The sequence below is a fragment of the Chlorocebus sabaeus genome, chromosome 21 (assembly GCF_047675955.1).
Source record: "Chlorocebus sabaeus isolate Y175 chromosome 21, mChlSab1.0.hap1, whole genome shotgun sequence".
NCBI classification, from domain to species: domain Eukaryota; kingdom Metazoa; phylum Chordata; class Mammalia; order Primates; family Cercopithecidae; genus Chlorocebus; species Chlorocebus sabaeus.
The window spans coordinates 40,149,644-40,171,346 of record NC_132924.1 but is presented as its reverse complement, the minus strand read 5'-3'; the positions used below and the strand labels follow the sequence as shown (position 1 = coordinate 40,171,346).

Sequence of the window (21,703 nt, the reverse complement as noted above, 5' to 3'; positions counted from 1 at the left end):
ACCTGCAGAGAAAATCATACTTAATGGTGAAACATTAGAACCGTTTCCATTAGTGTCAAGAATGAGGTAATTAAGCTCACTATCTCTGACGTTCATTACTCAATTTTGCACTAGTAGTTTTAGCAGTAGTATTAAAGGAGAAGTAGGAAGCGAGCATTGGAAAGGAGGACAACAAACTGAGATTCAACAACCCATGTTCTGATAGTTTTAAGAGCATGGGACTTGGTCTCTTTGTCATTTCCTTTGCTCTGGCTGGTGGAAATGAAAATTCATTGTTTCTGATATTGCTGAAGGTGAAACTGGTAGGTTTCAAGATTAGAGGTCCTTGTTGCTGTTATAAAACAAGAAGAACTTCAGTGTTATGTCCTCTTAGAAAGGGATTGAGAGTTCTGGTAGCTGATCCCCAAGGTGCTATACTAGTTATATTGTAATGTTCACTTTGATCTGCTAAGCTGAGGACTTCTAGCTCCAGACTACTTTTCTATTTTTAAGAGACTGAGTCTCGCTCTATTGTCCAGGCTAGAGTGCAGTGACGTGATCATAGCTCACTGCCGTCTCAAACTTCTGGACTCAAACAGTCCTCCTGCCTCAGTCTCCCAAGTAGCTAGGACTACAGAGGCTTGACACCATGTCTGGCTAATTTTTAAATTTTTTGTAGAGATGGGGTCTTGCTGTGTTGCCTAGGCTGGTCTCAAACTCCTGGCCTCAAGGAATCCTTGCTCCTTGGCCTCCAGAAGCACAGGGATTAGAGGCATGAGCCACCAAATCTGACCTCCAGATCTCAACTTTTCTGCAGAGTGGCCTCTTCCAGCTTCTTTGCCACCATGGCTTGGGTGTCCCCATGTTGGGAGATATGCCATGACTGATGCTGGCAAAACTGCAATGCTTCTGCTGCAAGGAAGACTTTATTTTTCTTTGTTGCCTGATTTAAACCTATATTATTTAGGGATACACTCTTTAAATTCACAGTATGGCCTCTTTCTACCATGATGCCATAGGAGCCAGGACGGAAAAAAATGGGGGACCAGCCACCACTATGTATCAGGAATCACTGCTTCTCTCTGACCTTGAGTCTGTTACTTTCTAGGTCTGACATTGTCCTACATGGTGAACGCACCATCATCCTACCACGCTCTCTGGCCCTCTTTGGGAACACTGTAGTCCCTTAGATATGTGTATCCTATAAACCCCAATGGTGGTCAAGATCGTGCCTTTTCCTTTTTCTTTTTTTCATGGTGTGTGACGTACAAGGTGTAAGATCTTTTCTTTTTGTTAGGAAGCATTTCTATGTTTATATAAATAAGAGAATTCATAGGTGGGGTATACTGAGTTATCTCTCTCTCCTCACCACAGTCATTGGAGGCGAGCACTTGCCTGGTCTGATGCTGTGTTATCCACATAAGAAGGTTTTGTATTTGTAAAATAAACAGTAAGATCTTAGAATTGTGTACTAGCCCCTGGCTCCACCATTTATAACTATGTGATCTCGGGCAGATTATCTCATATTCTCATATGTAAAACTGGAATACTAATCGTGCGTACTTCATAAAGTTGTGATGATTAAATTAGAAAACACACAGTACACATGTACACATACAATGCCTGTCAGTCAGTGCTTTTATTATCTGCTGACATCATCAGAGAGGAACTAGAGCAATGGCCATCAGGCTGATGTCCCTCCCCCGATACCATCCTCCAGGTAGGAGGCAAGGGTGACCTCCACTTTCCAGAGCATTTCTCCACCTCTGCTCTGGGTCCCTTCTGCTCTGACCTCTCTCAAGGCTGCCCTGACTTTCCTCCCGTTTCTTCAATTTCTCCCTCTTGCTCATTCCCATCAGTAATTAACATGCCCAACTCCCTCATTACTCAAAATAACTAAAAATTGTTCATTCATGACACATCTTTTATTTCCTGCCTTATCTCTGTAACCTTTTTTATAATCAAGCTTGCTGACCTAATGTCTATACTTGTTCTTTCCTTTTTCTCCTCACCACAACCTATTTCTACCACTTGATTGAGTCTATTTCTATTTTCTTTAACTTAGAAAACACTTCCTACTTCTTGACATACTCTCTTCCTTTATATTCATGTTTTTTTGAATTCTAGTTTTCTAACTAGAAAACTTGGGCTGCTCTTTACTTCACCTGGCTGGTCTTCCTCCTGCTCCTTAAATATTCCTGTTCCTTATGGCTGTATTCTGTTTTGGTTTGTGTGTGTGTGTGGGGTGGGGGTGGGGGGTTGTTTTGTTTCGTTTTGTTTTTGATGGAGTTTGACAACGTCACCCAGGCTGGAATGAGGTGGTGCAATCTCGGCTCCCTGCAACCTCTGCCTCCCAGGTTCAAGCAATTCTCCTGCCTCAGCCTCCCAAGTACCTGGAATTACAGGCGTGATCATGCCTAGCTAATTTTTGTATTTTTAGTAGAGACGGGGCTTCACCATCTTGGCCAGACTGGTCTTGAACTCCTGATCTCAGGTGATCCCCCTGCCTGGTCTCCCAAAGTGCCGAGATTACAGATGTGAACCACTGTGCCTGACCTGTTTTTGTGTTTTGTTTTGTTTTGTTTTGTTTTGTTGGAGACAGGGTCTTGCTCTGTCGTCCAGGCTGGAGTGCAGTGGTGTGATCTTGGCTCACTGCAACCTCTGCCTCCCAGCTTCAAAAATTCTTGTACCTCAGCCTCCCAAGTAACGAGTTACAAGTGTGCACCACCATGCCCAGCTAGTGTTTTTGTGTTTTTAGTAGATACAGGGTTTTGCCATGTTCACCATGCTGGCCTGATCAAGAGATGGATCACTAGATCTGCTTTAGCCTCCCACAATCTTTCTTTTTCCTTCCCTTTTCTTTTCCTCTTTTCTTTTCCTCTTTTCTTTCTCCACACATCCCTGACTAATTTCATCCACTTTTATGGCTACTCAGTTTCCTTTACCCCAGTCTGCATCTCTCTCCTGAAGCACAGCCAGAAACAGATAGGGATTTTTCACTGAAGTCCTATAGGCACACCCAACCTAAAAGATCCAGTGTACATTTGCTCTTCTCAAACTTGCCTCCCAATGTGCCCAGCTGCGGGAAGAAGAAGAAGAACAACAACAACAAAAACCCCAACATTCTTCACTAGTTGCTCACACTAGAAGCCCGCTTGACTCTGTTTTTGCTCAATAGCCAATCAACCACCAAATCTCTTTAACTGTCCTGAAGATCCCTATTCTCACTGCCTTCTCCAGCTGCTTTGATAATATCCTAGACCAAGCCACTCTCTTTTCTCATCTAAATGACTAGCATCCTCCTCTCAGGTCTTTTTTCTTCCAGTCTTACTTTCCTCCAATTCATTATTTACAGCATAGCCAGAGAGATCATTTAATAACACAAATCTCATTATCACCCTGCCTTCTAGACCTTTCAGCACCATCTCATTGTCCTAACTGAGCTGGGTAAGCCCTGCACACTTGGGCACTTGCTTTCCTCTGCAGCATCTTTAAACACCTGTCCTTCCTCTGCCACCCACTCCTGCCATGGGTGACCTCTTTCAGTTCTTCCACAGAGCCACCTGTCCATTCAGGGCCTTTCCGCAGGCTGCTCCCAGTGGCTTAACCACTGCCTCCCTGTTGGCCAACCCCTAAATTCTTCTCAACCTAAATCTTGCTCATTCTTTAGGTCTTAGTATACATTCCTCTAAAGTGCCTTTCTAAGCCCTAGATCAGGCAAGCCCTATTTCTGTGTGCTGTCAGAGTACTTTCTACTTGCCCTAGCAAAACAATTTTAATTATTTATCTGCATTCCTTGTTGTCCTGTAAGGTCTGGAAACAAGAACCACATTTGTCATCTTGTATGAATGAGTGAATGAGAGAACAAAAAACTGTTGTTCTGGTGTGTATTGTTGCTATTGTTCATTTGTTCATTTCTTCCTTCATCAATTCATACAGCGAGTGTTGACTTGGACACATTCTTTATGCTGGCTGCTATGGTAAGCATGGGAATACAGCCCAGAATAAGATAGATATGGGCCTTGCTCCTTTAGAGCTTAGGGTGGAGGAGACAGACAAAGAAATACATGATTGGTAGGATGCTCATAAGTTCCATAAAGATAATAAAATAGAAGCATTTAGAATAAATAGGGGGTAATAGTAAATAGAATGGCCAGGGAAGGCCAATTTGAGGAGGTAAATTTGAACTACAACTTTGAATAATGAGAGGAAGCCAATCATACAAGGATTAGAAGGAAGATGACTCCAGGCACATGAAATGGTTGCTGTGGCGTTAAAGCAGCTGTGATAGGAGAACAGAGGGAAGGCCAGCATGGTTACTGAAGTGAGATAGGAAAGGAGTGGTGTGAGGTCATGGAAGACTTTGTACTCCAGGAACAAAAGTTTGGATTTTACTCTAAGTTGGGCTTATTTCTAGTTCAAGATATATGCTGTACTTGCACTCTAATGAAGCCAAGATGTACCAGGAAAACAGACACTTGAGTTTCAAAGGGACGTAGGTAGACTTGAGCCAGACATCCTTGATCCGGTAGAAAATCATGTAACACTATTGCAATCAGTGGCAAGAATATGTACTGATTACACGATAGGGTATATTTTCTTAAAGTTGCTAAGGAATGTTTTATATGTCACATACCATAAACTTATATGCAAGTACAGTACTGACCATGATGATTGCTACCTGTTGCCACTGCCCAAATACTACAGACATTTTTTAACTACATTACATAACTATGGGTACAGAATTTTATTACTTACTAAAGAGTATCATCAGAGAAGGTTTAATCTTGATATACAGTATAAGATCCCCAACATATGATGCTGTGCAGATTATGTTGACAAGCTGTGTTTTTAATCATCTTCCATTTGACTGCACTTCTGTGAAAAATGAATCAATAATGCAGAAATCACAGGTTGTTGGGAGGCTCAGATAAGACAATGCATGTGAATGCACTTAAAATTATAAATGTTCTTATAAGGTATACGATATTATTACTGTTGTTGCAATCAACTTTTTCTTTTTAACCAAATACTGATAGCGGTATAAGATTGGATACTGCAAAGACCGGATATCTTGACCCAGGTGAGAAAATATCCAAGGCCTAAATAACTCTTTTCTCACTAAAGTGTATATTAATTTTCCTTAGAAACTTGTGTAGGCATGGGTTGTTATTGTACATTAATTCATCTTTTCAGCAGATACACATTGAGCACCCACACTCTGACAGTTCTTCAGTGGCTCTGGGAAAAGGCACCGAATAAGATAGATGCTGTCCTTGACTTTATGGAACATAAAATCTAGGGGATGATGAGCAGTGAACATATTAGACATAAAACAATAATCACATCTGCTTTTTAAGCATTTAACTACTTTTTAAAGATGCAGTTTATTAAAATACAGGTGTATCTCATTTTACTGTGATTTGCTTTACTGTGCTTTGCAGATACTGCTTTATTTTTGTAAGATTTGTGGCAACCCCCTCTATGCTGGGCATTGACATTATTATTCAAACAACATGAACTTGCTTTGTGTCTTTGCATCACATTTTAGTAATTCTTGGAATATTTAAATTTTTTATCATTGTATCTATCATAGTGATCTGTGATCAGTAATCTTTTTTATTTTTTGAGACAGAATCTCACTCTGTCACCCAGGCTGGATTGCAGTAGTGTGATGTCAGCTCACTGCAGACTAGACCGCCCAGATTCAAGTGATTCTCCTGCCTCAGCCTCCCGTGTAGCTGGGATTACAGGTACACATCACTATGCCTGGCTGATATTTTTGTATTTTTAGTAGAGATGGGGTCTCACCCCATTGGCCAGGCTAGTCTTGAACTCCTGACCTCAAGGATCCACCTACCTCAGCCTCCCAAAGTGCTGGGATTACAGGCGTGAGCCATCACGGCCGGCCTGTGATCAGTGCTCTTTTATGTCACTCTCGTAGTAGGTTAAGGCACATCATTACCAACAATATCTTTTGACTTTTTTTATTATAGCCACTGTAGTAGGTGTGAGGTGATAGCTCATTGTGGTTTTGATTTCTCTAATGATTAGTGATTTTGAGCATCTTTTCATATACTAGTTAGCCATTTGTATGTTTTCTTTGGGAAAATGGCTATTCTGGTCCTTTGCCCATTGCTAATCAGGCTATTTGTTGCCATTGAGTTGTATGAGCTCCTTATATATTTTAGATATTAACCCCTTATCAGATATATTGTTTGTAAATATTTTCTTCCATTCTATAGGGTACCTTTTCATTTTGTTGATTTTTTCTGTTGATGTACAGAAACTTTTTAGTTTGATATAGTTCACTTGTTTTTTATTTTTTTATTTTGTTGTCTATACTTTTGGTGTCAAGTCCAAAAAACCATTGTCAAGACCAAAGTCATGAAGCTTTTCCCACATTTTTTAATGAGTTTTACAGTTTCAGGTCTTATCTTTAAGTCTTAGACCCATTTTGAGTTGTTTTTGTGTGTGTGTGTGTATAGTGTAAGGGTCCAATTTCATTCTTTTGCATGTGACATCCAGTTTTTTCCAACACCGTTTATGTAAGAGCCTTCTTTCTTCACTGTTTTTGGTTCCTATGCTAACAATTAGTTGAAAAATTTATTTTTTAACTCTCTATTCTGTTCCATTGGTCTTTGTGCCTTTTTGTATGCCAGTACTACACTGTTTTGATTACTATAGCTTTGTAATATAATTTGAAATCAGGAGATGTGCTGCCTCCAGCTTTGTTTTTCTTGCTTAAGATTGCTTTGGCTATTCGGAGTCCTTGGTGATTCCATACAAATTTTAAGATTGTTTTTTCTACAACTGCAAAAAAAAAAAAAATGCCATTGAAATCTTGATGCAGTTGCATTAAGTCTACAGAGAATTCTGGGCAGTACAGAGATTTTAACAAACATAAATTCCTCTAACCCAAGGGCATAGGATCATTCCATTTATTTTTGTTTTTAATTTTTTTCCTTTGAGTTTTGTAGTTTTCAGTGTACAGATCTTTGACCTCCTTGGTGGTCGGTAGGAAGTAGTATAGCCATTATGGAAAACATTATGAACATTCCTCAAAATATTAAAAATGGAACTACCATATGATCCAAAAATCTCACTTCTGGATATATAGGTAAAGGAAATAAAATCACTATTTTGACAAGATATGTGCACTCCCGTGTTCATTGCAACTTTATTCACAATCACCAAGATGTGGAAAAAAAACCAAGTATTCATTGATAGATGGATAAAGAAAATGTGTAGACACTCATGCAAGCACCCATGCACACACACACACAGCAAGGAATATGATTTAGCCTTTACAAAGAAGGAATCCTACCATTTGTGACAACCTGGATGAATCTGAAGGGCGTTATTCTATGTAAAACAAGCTAAACACAGACAGACAAATACTGCATGATCTCACTTATAAGTGGATTTTTTTAAAAAGTCTAACACATAGTAACAGTAGAATGGTGGTTACCAGAGGATGCGGGGGAGGAAAACAGAAGATATTGGTCAAAGTGTACAAACTTCCAGTTATAGCATGAATAAGTTCTAGAGACCTAATGTAGCATATGGCAACTATAGTTAATAATAATGTAGTATACACTTGAAATTTGCTGAGACAGTAAATATCAAATATTCTCACTTAAAAGATATGTGAACTGATGGATATGTCGATTAGCTTCCTTGGGGTAATAGTTTCACAATATATACATATATCAAAATATCACATTGTATATCTTAAATTTATACAATTTTTATTTTTCAATCATACCTCAATAAAGCCAGAGGGTGGGGGAAATAGGACAAATGCTAAAGCTGTCGTGTATCCTGAGTGTCTAGGGGATCTATAATAATATTTTTATTTCTTTAAGCCAGCTTTCCTTTGTGTTTGACTTTGAGTCTGTCCTGAATGCTTCTTGCACAGCTACAGTTTCTCAGACCTGAAGGGTTGGGTAGGTCTTATGGAGGCTGGAGAGGGTCTATGTGATGAATCTGAAGTCAGACTGTTGGAATTTGAATTTCCCCTCCCTGGATTGGCAAATGTGGTTAATAGGCCTTTGACTCAATTTTCTCATCTGCAAAGTTCGGATAACAGATTGTCTTAAGATTAAGTGCAATGAGATCAGCAACGTGCTTAGTCAGTGCCTGGAACCTTCTGTGTTCTCATTTCATGGAAATTGCGCATGTTACGGTTGTCTCTTCCTGCCTTTCTTCTCCCTTCTTATTCCAGCTGTATGACTTTCTCCGGCCTCCAGCTGCACGGCAATCTCAGGGAAGTGTGCAGGTTTTTGCATTTTCCGGGGCGTGATAGTAGTACAATAGCGAACCTGTATTTGACAGTAGGCTACAAAGGGTTGAGTCTCTGGTGATCTGTCATATTCACTTACCGCCAGCTTTCTCAGGTGCTAGCAGTTCGTCATTGACTGTCCTTTTGCAGAGCTGAAGAGAAAAGGGGATGGTATTGTTTCACAGTATGATACCTGGAATAAGGCAGAAATACTGTTTTTGTAAATAAGGCTTGAGTAAGGCAGAAATCTTTTTGTGTAAATAACCATACTAACAAAATGACCACCTAAGACAGAATCTTTCAAACCTCTCTGACCACAATTCACCATAAGAAATATTTTCTATCAGATCCAAGCTCACATGTTTATGTAGGTAGTCAAAACAGAAATAAAACAGCATGAAACAATACATTCTCTTACTACCTGTAATGCTGTATTTTCTATTCCAGTCACTTCAATGAATTGTTATTCGTGGCATTCCATTTTATTCCTTTCCATTCTATGAAAAAAAGACCAGCAGTTTGAAAAATACTTATCTACGAGTTCGATGGACCTAAACAAGAATAGGGATGTAAATACGAGTAAAGGAGGACATTCTTCAGCTCTACATTTTAAATATTTTTTCAGTAATCATCACTATCTTGTATTTTTAAAAACCAAAGCAAACACAGATTGCTAGGTGAATGCTTCTCTAAAGAAAAATAGAATTTGTCATTTAGCTCTTACTATGCTTTTTTAGTCTAATTTGGCCTTTTAAGATTTGTGGTCATTTCCATTTCAACAATGTTATGGACCAGATTATCATTAGGGTAGAGGGTCAGTTCAGTGCAGCCAGGAAACCCTGTGTCTGCACCGGCTTTGTCATTATTCACAGGTTCTCTTGTCCTTCATCTGTGTGAGGGGATGATAATATTGTCATTCCTATACCAAGGTTCTTTGAGGACCAGCTGGGGTAACACATTTGAAATTGTTTTGTGGCCAGGCATGGTGGCTCATGCCTGTAATCCCAGCATTTTGGGAGGCCGAGGTAGGCAGATCACTTGAGATCAAGAGTTTTGAGACAAGCCTGGCCAAAATGGTGAAATCGTGTCCCTACCAAAAATATAAAAATTAGCTGGGTGTGGTGGCGGGCACCTGCAATCCCAACTACTAGGGAAGCTGAGGCAGGAGAATTGCTTGAACCCAGGATGCAGAGGTTGCAGTGAGCTGAGATCGTGCCACTGCACTCCAGCCTGGGTGACAGAGTGAGACTCCATCTCGAAGAAGAAAAAAAGAAAGGAAGAAATTGTTTTGCAAACTAAATCAGTCTTTACAAATATGAAGAATTTGGGGCTCTTAAATTTTATATTTGTAACCCTTCCCTCCTTTTTAAAAAATGATTCCTTCTAGATTTCTCAGCTGAATACACTGATTACACTTTTGCTGGGAGAACTTCCACCTGGAGACAGACAGAAGATCATGACAATTTGTACCATAGATGTCCATGCCAGAGACGTGGTGGCAAAACTTATTTCTCAGAAGGCAAGTTGTTTGTAGAAATTTTATGTATTCATTATTGTTTCCTGAAAGTGATGTTTATTGCCAGAGTAGTTCCAAGAAAGTCATTGTTTTTTGAAAGTTCGTATGTTTTAATTAGTCCTGAAAGGTTGTGGTTTACTTGGGTGCATTTGGTTTTGGTTAGCCAATATATTATCCTGATGAGACTTATTCCAAGTGATATCCCAAAAGGTTTTGCCAAGTTAGGAACATCAGATCATCAAAAAAATTTTATCACAATGGAAGAACCATGAGAAATCACTGTGTTCATCTCTCTGTGTGTGACCATCTTGGTCACTGGCCTGTGAGCCTCACCTCTGTGATTTACACAGCCAATAGCAGTGAGATTATGTGTATGTAATTTAAACCATGTCTGTGTGCCTTTGATACATTTCCCCTTTGACGAAAGAGGTGTTGGTCATAATTCTAGGTTGTCATTTGGGTAATCCTTTGTCTCTTCCTTGAACAACTAAATTATTGTCTTGTAAGAAGTTATTTTCTAATTCTTTTAGTATACTAATAACCTTTCTTTTACATATCTTTAAAATGTCTGTGTATCTTTAAGTGTTGGCAGTGTTTAACGTGAAAGGAGAATTTTGTCATCCTTCTTTCCAAAATATATTCCTATTTACAGAAGTCAGGAATATGCTTGTCTACTGGGTTACACTTGTTTGGTAGTACTAAAACAAGGCAATTCCTTTCACAATTCGAATGCCTGTATGTATTGTGAAATATTTCTGTGGTTTTTCTGTTTCTTTTTCTCAATTTATTAAAAGCAAAGTGAATTTAAATTATTTGTATAAAGTGCAAGAAAATGCTTCTTCGTGTAAACCATAAACATACATTAATATTCCTTGATCCAGCTTCAGGACCACTAGTGAGTGATATTCTTTAATTGCTAGTCCAAAACTTTTCCTTGCAAAACATCACTTACCATGTGTTCTCATTTTAATAATGAACTGTTGATAACTACTCCTTTAATATGGTCTTGTATCTTCTTATATATTTTATTCTGTTTTATAAGTCTGATGATTTGCAGTAGGATAAATTCTGATTTAAAATATGTCCTTTATTTTGTACTAAAAATACTTTTGTCTAATTCCAAACCATCTTATATACATGAATATGCAATGCTGAAACCTATGTAGTCATCAGACAAATTAGTATACAGTAATTTTGGTAAGTTCAACTGATTCTCAAGAAATCCAAGGGTCACATTTATCTTGAAAGAGACAGGGATTTTTAACTGGAAGATGGTTAGGATTGAGTAGATAGGAAAGAATAGCAATGAAAAATACTGTTATTTGATGTGATTAAAAATGAAGCAGAAAATCTCTGTACTAAAAGCAGATTGGTTTTAGACTGAACTTGGTTGAAAGTGTAGTTTATTTATGCCTCTGCAATGCAGAAATTATGGATTATGTATCATTTAAATATGGATAGTGTATTTTTCCATCTGACTTCAGTGATATGAGTATAAAGTTACAAAATTTATCTAATCCCCTGGGGCGATTCATAAAAGGGGGAAAAAGCATTGCTTGAAGAAATTCATATTGTTTTATATAAAAGTTTAAAATGAAGATTTATTACATGCATATTTCTTATTAAGTAGTTAACCATGTATGTGCCATTATAATTTGCAATAACATGCAAGAGATTTCCCATTTGTGATAATTTTAGAAATAAAGTGTGAAGCAGTAGAGTTGATTAGATTAATAATTTGTTGCCCCCAAACTACCAGTGTCCTGCGTGTGATGATTATGCAATGCCTTTAGGTTGTCAGTCCCCAAACTTTTACATGGCTGTCTCAACTTCGTCACCGATGGGAGGATACCCAGAAACACTGCTTTGTTAATATTTGTGATGCCCAATTCCAGTACTTCTATGAATACTTAGGCAACAGTCCTCGACTGGTGATCACTCCTCTGACTGACAGGTAACAATTCTAAGTTTCCATCCAGATGGGAAAAACCAACCCAAAAAAGTCCCCTAGATTGAGCAGAGATGTGTGAGAATAAAAAGGAAGGAATGGGAGGAAACCATGAACAAACAATGAACTATGCAAAAGTGGTATGTAAAGTAATAAATAATGTAAGGTAGTGAATGTTGACTTTAGGAAAAGGTGAAGAGAACTGAATTAGAGAAACAGAATTACAGAAGCTGCACAATGCACAAATGATGAAATCATGAGTGGATTAATATGGCTCAAGGAAACATTTTTGGTTCTGCCCAGTTATCTACAACTAACATTCTGGTATCAGGATCTATCACCACCTCCCTCCATCCCCACAGGATTCCTTTATTGAAAGCGTAAAAATAACTAGGAATTGCCTGTGTTCAAATTCATATTTGAGGAATTGCATACAGTGAAAGGAAGGGAAGGGGAAGAACAAAGCATTCATTAAATGATTCAACAAGTACTTCTGAAGTACTCTGCTAAGTACTATTCCAGTGTTGAACAGACAGAGTTCCTGCTGTCACAGAGATTACTTTCTAATAAGTGGGGATAAAGGGAAACAATGAACAAATAAATTAACTAATATAATTATTTTAGGCTGTAATATATGCTATGACAAAAATTTTAAAAAGGTCAGTGTGTTTAAAATTATCTTGAAGGGAGAGCCTACCATTGTGGAGAGCTTGAGCTGGAACCTAAAAAATGAGGAACCAGTTAGGCAGGGATCCTGGGTCAGAAAGTTACAGGCAACAGCAAGGACAAAGTTTCCAAGGTGGGGAGACACGTGGCCAGTTCCAGGGATAGAAAGAAAGCCAGTGTGGCTCAAGTACTTCAAGGGGGCAAGAGGTTACTATTATTAATAGTTCATTTCCACTTGACTCCAAGTAAATACATACTTAGAATATTGCAGAGATAAGAATATGTCACATCGAGAGAAATTTCTTTGTTAGTATTCCAATCTCTGCTGACCTGTTTGATGGGAGACAGCACATTTAATCTTTGGCATTCATGAAGCAGAAATCGCACCTCAAGGTCACAGCAGCAGGCCCAATTGTCCACTATCACCGAAGTGTAGACAGTTTCAAATGTAAGTCTATAAAGCTGGTTTGTTATGGCAGTCCTGAGAGGCTGGTAGGATCCTCACACTACATTTGTGATTGTTCTTGCACATATTAATCTCATAATTGCAACATTTGTGAATTGTATAGTTTCTATAATTGTATCTAATTCAGTTCTAACTTGTCTCTGATTAAAAGTCAGCATTCACTGTCCTCATTAGTTAATTTATGCACTGCTTTCAGTGAGAGGGATTAAAATTGGAGCTTGACAAAGTCACTTGAGAATAGTCAAAACTGCAAATGTGAAGAGTCTACTGTATGCATCCCATTGTCCATAGAGAAGGAGGAAAGGGAGGCCCAGGGTATGGGAGAAAAAGGGAAGAGGCATTTTAAAGTTTATAGTTATGTGAGGCCTGATAGTTTATTAACTTCAAAATTAGAAGAATCACTATGTGGGTTTTTTGGGAGCTAAAAGGAAGATGAATGTTCCTTTTAATAGTGTGAATTGCATTGGATAAAATGATTCCATTTCCATTTCATTCTTTGAATTATTTACTAATTGTTTACATTGACAAAATGATGCCCTTCAAATTCTTCCATTATATTTCATTTGATGCTGACCATCCCTTTGTGAGGTAGGCAGGGGAGAGTGTCTCCTTCCATATGTGGGCAGGTTCAGAGACTTAAGTCAACTATGTATTGGCTAGGAGGATGCCAGTTAAGCTGCTGTTAGATATTCCAAACAAAACACAATGGCTGAAATAACACAGAAGCGGGTGTCTCACAATCCAGAGGTGAGTGGGACAGCAGTACAGACTGGCAGTTGGTTGACATGCTAAACATGGTTTCCACATGTGTTTTAGCCAGTGAAAAGGGAAAAAAGAGAGTCCAGGTCAAATATCTCCAAGGAAGTGTTCTAAGAATGGCACTAATCATTTCTGCACATATACCATTGGTTGGAGTTTGGTCACTTGGCAACTCCTGACTGGAAGGAAGGCAGGAAATGTAGCCTCGAAGCACTGGCTGCCATATGCCTACCCAAAACTTGGAACCACTGGAGAAAATTACAAGGCGAAAATCTCTACTACAAAAAGTACCCTGATTCCTAGTCTGGGAGCCTTTTCACTCATTCATTGTAAGATACACTTAAACATGCAATGGATATAAAATGCAGAAACACTTTCTGTTTTCATAATTAATTACTTCTATTTGCATAGTACTTTCAATTTTTTAAGGCATTTACCTTTGGCCTTCTGAATATTTTCCTACAATTAACCTCATTTAATGGAGGAGAATACTGAGGTGTGTTGATGTCAAAAGACTTATTTAATATTAGCATCTGATGATTGGCAAAGGAGACATTAGTCTCTCGTCTCCTGACCTCCGTGTGTGTATCATTTCACTAGACCTGCTGTCTGTACTAAGAGAAAAACAATTTATGCATTGGAGGAAACCCCAGATAAAGAATACAGCCATTTGATGTCCTTGCTATGTGTTTTGTCTTCTTTTATTAGATATTCTTATTTCATGATTTTCTAAGAACCTCTGAGTCTTTGCTGCAAAAATAAGTATTATGGTAATCTAAGTGCATGTAGCAACACATTCCAAAGCAATTTCTAAAATATATTTAAATACAATAAATTGCCCTTTTATATTTGCTTTATATATTGAAATAGGGATATATTATTTGTATGCTATGTATTTATAGACATTACATATTTCTTAATGTATTAAGTAGCAGTTTAATTCAGCCAATGTTTAATTCATTCATCATCTAAGACTTCTCTTCTACTTTTCCTTTATAAACAATAGTTTGAGATGTTGTCTGCTGTATTAATAGTATCTTCACCTAGAAATATCAGAAATTTAATAGTAGTACAATCCAGTGTTATTGGTATTCAACTACACAGCTCTTAGGAAATGAGATCAATAAACAAAGAAATACATTCTTGTATTTTTAGACAGCTAGCCTAAAAATAAATGTGATAGAAAATATTCTGATTCGTTATTGCCATGAACAAATGAGAAGTATATCAGTATTTGATGCTACTGTCACATTCTAGAGCTTCGTAAACTTTTTTTCCTAATGTTTTGCCTCTGATGTTTTACGAAAATCTCATATTAGACTTTGATATTTGTGTTTTCTGTTGCTTAAAGGTGTTATATTACTTTAACTCAATCACTTCATCTAACCATGAGTGGGGCTCCTGCGGGCCCCGCAGGTACCGGGAAAACAGAGACCACCAAAGACCTAGGACGTGCCCTTGGCATGATGGTTTATGTATTCAACTGTTCAGAGCAAATGGACTACAAAGTAAGTTAGTAATAATGTGTAAAACCGTATTCTATAACGTTATTCCTGATTGGGAATTATTCAGTATAACAGCGTAAAAACCCCTTCTGTTAAATTCTGAGTGCCTCACTTTATCATTTAGTCCATAGGAAATATCTATAAGGGATTGGTGCAGACAGGAGCTTGGGGCTGCTTTGATGAGTTCAACCGAATCTCTGTGGAAGTTCTGTCAGTGGTGGCAGTGCAGGTGAAAATGATTCATGATGCCATCCGAAACAGGAAAAAGAGGTGAGTGCCATGTAGGTTGTCTCTTGTTACAAATAGAAAAGCATGGAGCCACGAAGGTAACCTCCCCTTCACTGTCTATTGCTACCTCTCCCTGTCTCATGAAATAGATAAAGGAAGAGTCTGGTTGATTTGGGGGAATTATTTTGAATGGTCTCCCATTTTTATTAGTGGTTTCTAAGTGTTGAGTACAACCCATGTGTATTACATTGCTTTAATCACTTAAAAAACAAACAACTTCTAGGATTGCCCAGACACAGTGACTCACGCTTGTAATCCCAGCACTTTGGGAGTTTGAGGTGAGAGGATTGTTTGAGCCCAGAAGTTCAACACCAGTCTAGGCAATATAGCGAGACCTGGTGTCTACAAAATAAATAAATTTTAAAAATTAGCCAGGCATGGTAGCATGTGCCTATAGTCCCAGTTGTTTTTGAGGCTGAGGCAAGAGGACTGCTTGAGCCCAGGAGGTCAAGGCTGCAGTGAGCTATGTTTGTGCCACTGAGCTCCAGCCTGGGAGACAGAGCAAGACCCTTTCTCCAAAATTCCAAAAGACTTCTAAGATGCTCATTCCACTGATCAGTTCTCAGTCCTCATCTTTCTTGACCTCTGGCAGCATCTGATGCAGTTGGTCATTCTCCACTGCGTGATACACTTTCTTCACGTGGGTTGAGGACAACACCTCTCCTACATCTCTCTCCCCTCACAGCTGCTTCATTGCTGGTTTCTTCTCATCTATAAAATGGGGGAAAGAAGAGTACCTGCCTTATAGACTACTGTGATGATTAAATGCAAAGTACCTGGACAAATGCCTACCACATAGTAAGCACCATATCTATGTTTGCTATTATGTTTTATTGTTGTTATTTCCTGGCCAATTCATGTTAGACATCACAGGCCCTTATTTGGATTTATTTTCTTTATATTTTCTCCCCTCGTTGATTTCAACTAGTCCCAGGGCTTTAAAAAACTCTGTCAATGCTGCTGAGTACCAGATGCCCAGGCCTCCTTTCTCCTCATCTCTGGACTGACCTAAACAACTGCCTGGAGCATCACAAGACTCTACTGGAGGTCTCCTAGGCTTCTCATATTTAATATATCCAAAATCAAAATCTTAGTCCTTACACCAACTCCTTCTTTGCTAGTTGTCTCATCCCAATAGGTTATACCTTCATGTTCTTCCAGTAACTTGGGCCAAGACCTTTCAAATTATATTTGAAATCTAAATGCTTCTCAACACGATGCCACACTCCAAAAAGCGAAACACAACTGGCACTTACCTTTGATGACTTAATTTGAGAAATAAATTAATATAGTACGCAGCACAAATCTGGTTCTCTTTTTAACATTTTTATCAACAGGGCAATCTTATTTATCTGGCCTACCTGTGCCCTCTTAGTTTTTAGAATATTTTTCTCAGCTAGCTATCTTGTCCATAGGAACATTTTCAGTCTCCCAGGGATTATCTAGCTTCTTGGACTGTGTACCTGTTGTAGAAGTTTCCAGGTTATCAGTAGATATATTTGGATATTTCTGCCTTCTAGAAAATATCTCACTCAGCCCTTCTGCCACGTGGACCTTGGGCCCCAGTTTTACATGTTCAGGTGTCTGTTTCCTGACCTGCCCCATCTCTAAGGCCGTGACAGAGAAGCTCAGTTCTTTCTTCTTAGATCTCCAGCTATATTTTATCTAGCTTTTAGTCAAAATCTTTTTATTTGCTGTAACCCAGTGTCATTTGAGGCCATCCTTTCTTATGGAGATTTATGTAACTGATCCATGTACTGATTTCTGAAAATTGCCAAGAATACTCTTTGGTAGTCTCCTCTTGTCTGAATGTCTGTGGGTCTTCTCTCTTCATCTTATTTTAGCCCATATGCAGACAGCTCTGCTCCTTCTTATTTCATGAGCTTATTAAATTCTCTTTACACGTGAAGATTTAAGAGATGGGACCATGCCTCGGTTACAAAGCCTTCTAGTGCCTTGCCAGCTCTACCCTCTGGAGGTCCACACCTTTGACCGTGGCTGTCTCTCCTGTGTACAGTGGGAGAGGAGGCAGTTATCCTGTGGCAAGAGCCACCTCTCTGTGTGTGAGCAGCTCTGTCAGCCTATCTACCTTCCCTAGCCTGACATTCTGGGAAATGAAGTTTTCCCCATTTTTATCTTGACTATACAAAATCCACCTGCTCCTAATTACCTAGTATCTAAGACACTCTTAGTCCTAAAAACTGTGGTTTCTGTCTTCTCTCTTTCATGATGCAGACCGAGCTCCTTAACTGTTTCAGCCCTTCCCTCTCAGCAATGCAAGAGATCAGCCTTATATTTTGTCTCATTTACCCTCATTGGAAAGTTTCCTTCTACCTATCTCTCAATATGGCTCCCATAGCACATTACCATTCATTGCCCTGGCCAGCAACAACCCACTTGGGTCCTCGCAAATCTTTGTGAAAACCTTTCACTATTTCTCCAATGCAAATCTTTCACTGTTTCTCCAATGCCTTTAAGTGACAGTAATAGCATTAGTCATAGCTAACATCTCTTGAGTATTTTCCATGTTCTAGGCATTGTACTTTTACCCGTTTATATTTATAATCCCTTTAAATCCTTGCATAATCCAATAAGGTGGGTAATATGATTATTATTTTTAGTAGATGAGGGAATTGGAACATAGGATAATCAACTTGCCTAAAGTGATATGGCTGGTATCTGAATACTCACAGTCTGGCTCCAGAGCTATTGTACCTCTTAGTGATATTTAATGGATTTTTCTTGAGTCAGTGGAAGGTATGGAGGGAAAGAGGAAGAGAGAGAAGTTGAAGAAATAGACAAAATTTAAGACTGAATAGGACATGCCTTTCTCCTCTTAGTTTGGGCATTCTCTCTCTATGCAGCATCCCATTCAAGGAATTGCAGCCCATGTTGAAGGTAAAAATGACATCACCTTCCATTAAATGTTAAAATAATCAAGTAAGGCTATGCTAAAATAAAAAAAGAATACTTCCCATTTTTGTAATTCCTCTGGGAAAAGGGAGGGTATTTTTAATAAATATGCTTCAAAACATATTCAAAATATGTATGCTTATGAATTTTAAAGAAAATTACACAGAATAAACAGCTTCCTAATAATTTGCATTTTGCAGTGGTTTGCATTTGTCAATGTGCATTCATATTCAATGAACACATTTAATTTCATCAACATTCTTTTTATGGTAGATTTGTATTTCTTGGGGAAGCTATCGCACTGAAGCCATCAGTTGGAATATTTATTACTATGAACCCGGGTTATGCTGGTCGAACCGAATTACCGGAAAATCTCAAAGCTCTTTTCAGGCAAGTGTTATGCTTTGTGGCTTAGCATCTGGTGCACTCATGCCACCTAATGTTGTTGGTCTGCACTGTTAAGTGATTTGCTTTCGCTTGAAAATTCCTAAGGAAAACCCTGTATTATTTCTTTGGGCTCCTTTTACAGATAGAACTTTCACTACTATAAATTAACCCTTTTGAATTATAAAACCAGGACTCAAAATCTGTACTTAAAAGTTACGTGGTATATTTGCATATTTACTGTTAGCTATTTTGTAATGTATATTTTTATTATAAACATAATTTTCATAAATTATGAACTATTTGGAAAATATAGAAAAGAATAAAGAAAAAATTACATCACCATCCAGAAATAATGATTGTTATGTTTTCTAGCCTCTTTTATAATTTATATTTTGTGGGATTAAGATATTACAGTAGGCACGATTTTTCCTTAGTTCTCTTCATTTAATATTTTGACATACATATTTTATCGTATTATTAAAAAACCTTTAGAAATGCCTCGTTCATAAATGTCTTAACCATTCACTGTTGTCTGTCACGTAGGGTTTCTCTTTTCCTTTTTCTTATTATAATGAAGTAGCAGACTGTAAACTTCTATTCACATGAAAAATTACTCTTATTTCAGAATAGATTTCTAAATGTAGAATTACTTAAGTGAATGATTAAAATCTCTATTGATGACCTCCTTTTCAAAAGTACTCTGCCAATGCACTTAGCAGGAGTCTATAAGAGAACACGTATTACTACATCTAGTATCAGTTATGATTCATTTATAATTTAAGTCAACTTCATTCAGGTATCACTTTTTTTGGTTCAGTTTTCCAGAAAACTCTGTATTACAACTTTACAGAATTGAAATATGGTTTATGTTTTATTAGAGAATGAGAGATCAGGTTTAGAGATAAAATTATAAAGTTTATCACCATCCCAGATGATAGTAAAAACATTCAGGTATAATTTAATACAATCAAGTGTACAGTTGGTGAAAGCATAACCACAATCAAAGTACAGAATATTTTCACACCCCCAGAAATTCTCTTCTGCCTCTTTGAAGTGAGCCTGCCATACCAATGATGTACTTTCTGTGATTATAGATTAAATTTGTCATTCCTAGAGTTCATGTAAATGAAAGCAGACAATATGTACTTATTTGCATCTGGCTTCTTTGAGCATTGTGATTTTGAGATTTATCCAAGTTGTTGAGCGTATCAGTAGTTTGCCCCTCTTTCTCACTGATTAGTATTCTATTATATAGACCTACTGCAATTTGTTGATCCATTCACTAGTTGATGGACACTTGGGCTGTTTCCAGTTTGGGGCTATTATGAATAAAGCGGCTATGAACATTCATGTGCAATCTTTATATGAACATGTATTTTTATTGGGACAGATATCTATGGCTGGAATTGCTAGTCTACATGGCAAATGTATGTTTTACTCATAAGAATCTGCCAGTCTGGTTTCCAAAGTGATTTTACAAGTTTACATCCTCACCATCAATGTATGAGAATTTCTTGTCAAAAATTGATATTGTCAGCCTTTTTTTATTTTTAGCCAATCTAATAGATAGGTAGTAGTGTGTCATCGTAGGTTGAGTTTGAATTTCCCTGATGGCTAATGATGTTGAGCCTCTTTTACATACTTGTTGTCTATTGCTATACCATCTTTTGTGAAATGCTGTATTCTGCATACAGTTCCTTTGTTAGATACATACATTGCAAATATTTTTTCCCTCAATTTGTGGCTTGCCTTTTCATTTTCTTGTGCCCATCAAAGATAGAAGTTTTAAATGTGATGAAATACAATTTATCAATTTGTTTTTGTTTTTAATATCCTATTCGAGAAAATGTGCTTAGCCCAAGCTTGCAAAATTTTTTAAGTATGTTTTATTTTATAAGCTTTGTTGTTTTATAGTTTTCATATGGGTTTTCTCCTTTATTCAGTGTGCTGAACTATATTGATTGATTTTCAAAGGCTAAACAGTCCTACAGTGTTGCATTCCAGAGATAAGCTCCACTTGGTCAGGAGGTATTTTATTAATAGGTACTGCTGGATTCAATATGACACTCTTTTGTTAAGAAATTTTTAAAAATCTATGCCATGAGGGATATTGTTCTACAGTGTACTTATAAAATTTTTTTCTGGCTTTGGCATCAGAGTAGTGCTGACATCATGAAATAAGTTGGCAAGTGTTTTCTTCTCCATCTTCTTAAGAGTTTGTGTAGAATTGCTATTATTTAATCCTGAAGTATTTGATTGAATTAATCAGGCCATGAGTTTGTGTAGAATTGCTATTATTTAATCCTGAAGTATTTGATTGAATTAATCAGGCCATTTGGACCTAGAGATTTTTATTGGAATCTTTTTAATAATGAATTTAGTTTCTTTAATAGATATAGGGTTTTTCTGATTTTTAATTTTTTCTTGATTTGATTTTGATAATTTAAATCTTTTAAGGAACTTATTGGTGTTATCTAGTTGAATCTATTGGCACACATTCGTTCATTGTATTAGTCCATTCTCACATTGCTATAAGTAACTACCTGCGAATGGGTAATTTATGAAGAAAAGACGTTTAATTGACTCAAAGTTCCAGAGGCTGTACAGAAAGCATGGCTAGGAGGCCTCAAGAAACTTACACTGATGGCAGAAGGCTAAGGGGAAGCAAGCATGTCTTACAAGGTGGAGCAGGAGAGAAAGAGAACATGCGTGAGGTGGGGAAGTGCCATGCACTTTCAGCCCACATATTTCATGAGAACTTACTCACCATCATGAAAACCACCATTCATGAAGCATGGGGAAAATCTGCTCCCATGATCCAGTCACCTTTCACCCTCCCCCAACATTGAACTGCAATTCAACATGAGATTTGGGTGGGGACACAGAACCAAACCATATCATTTTAATATTCCCTTATTATTATTTTTTAATTTTTACTTTTATTATACTTTAAGTTCTGGGACACACGTGCAGAATGTGCAGGTTTTTACAT

At 37.7% G+C, this 21,703-nt stretch overlaps 1 protein-coding gene across 1 annotated transcript in view; it reads left to right on the top strand.

Moving 5' to 3' along the window:
• The window catches only part of DNAH11 (dynein axonemal heavy chain 11), a 370,125-nt gene that overhangs the window by 126,152 nt on the left and 222,270 nt on the right, over nt 1-21,703 (top strand). Inside the window, exons 31-35 of the mRNA XM_038004732.2 lie at nt 9,651-9,782; nt 11,573-11,733; nt 14,970-15,126; nt 15,248-15,393; nt 18,598-18,714. Coding sequence (XP_037860660.2) covers nt 9,651-9,782; nt 11,573-11,733; nt 14,970-15,126; nt 15,248-15,393; nt 18,598-18,714 — 713 coding nt within the window. The remainder of the gene's footprint in view (nt 1-9,650; nt 9,783-11,572; nt 11,734-14,969; nt 15,127-15,247; nt 15,394-18,597; nt 18,715-21,703) is intronic.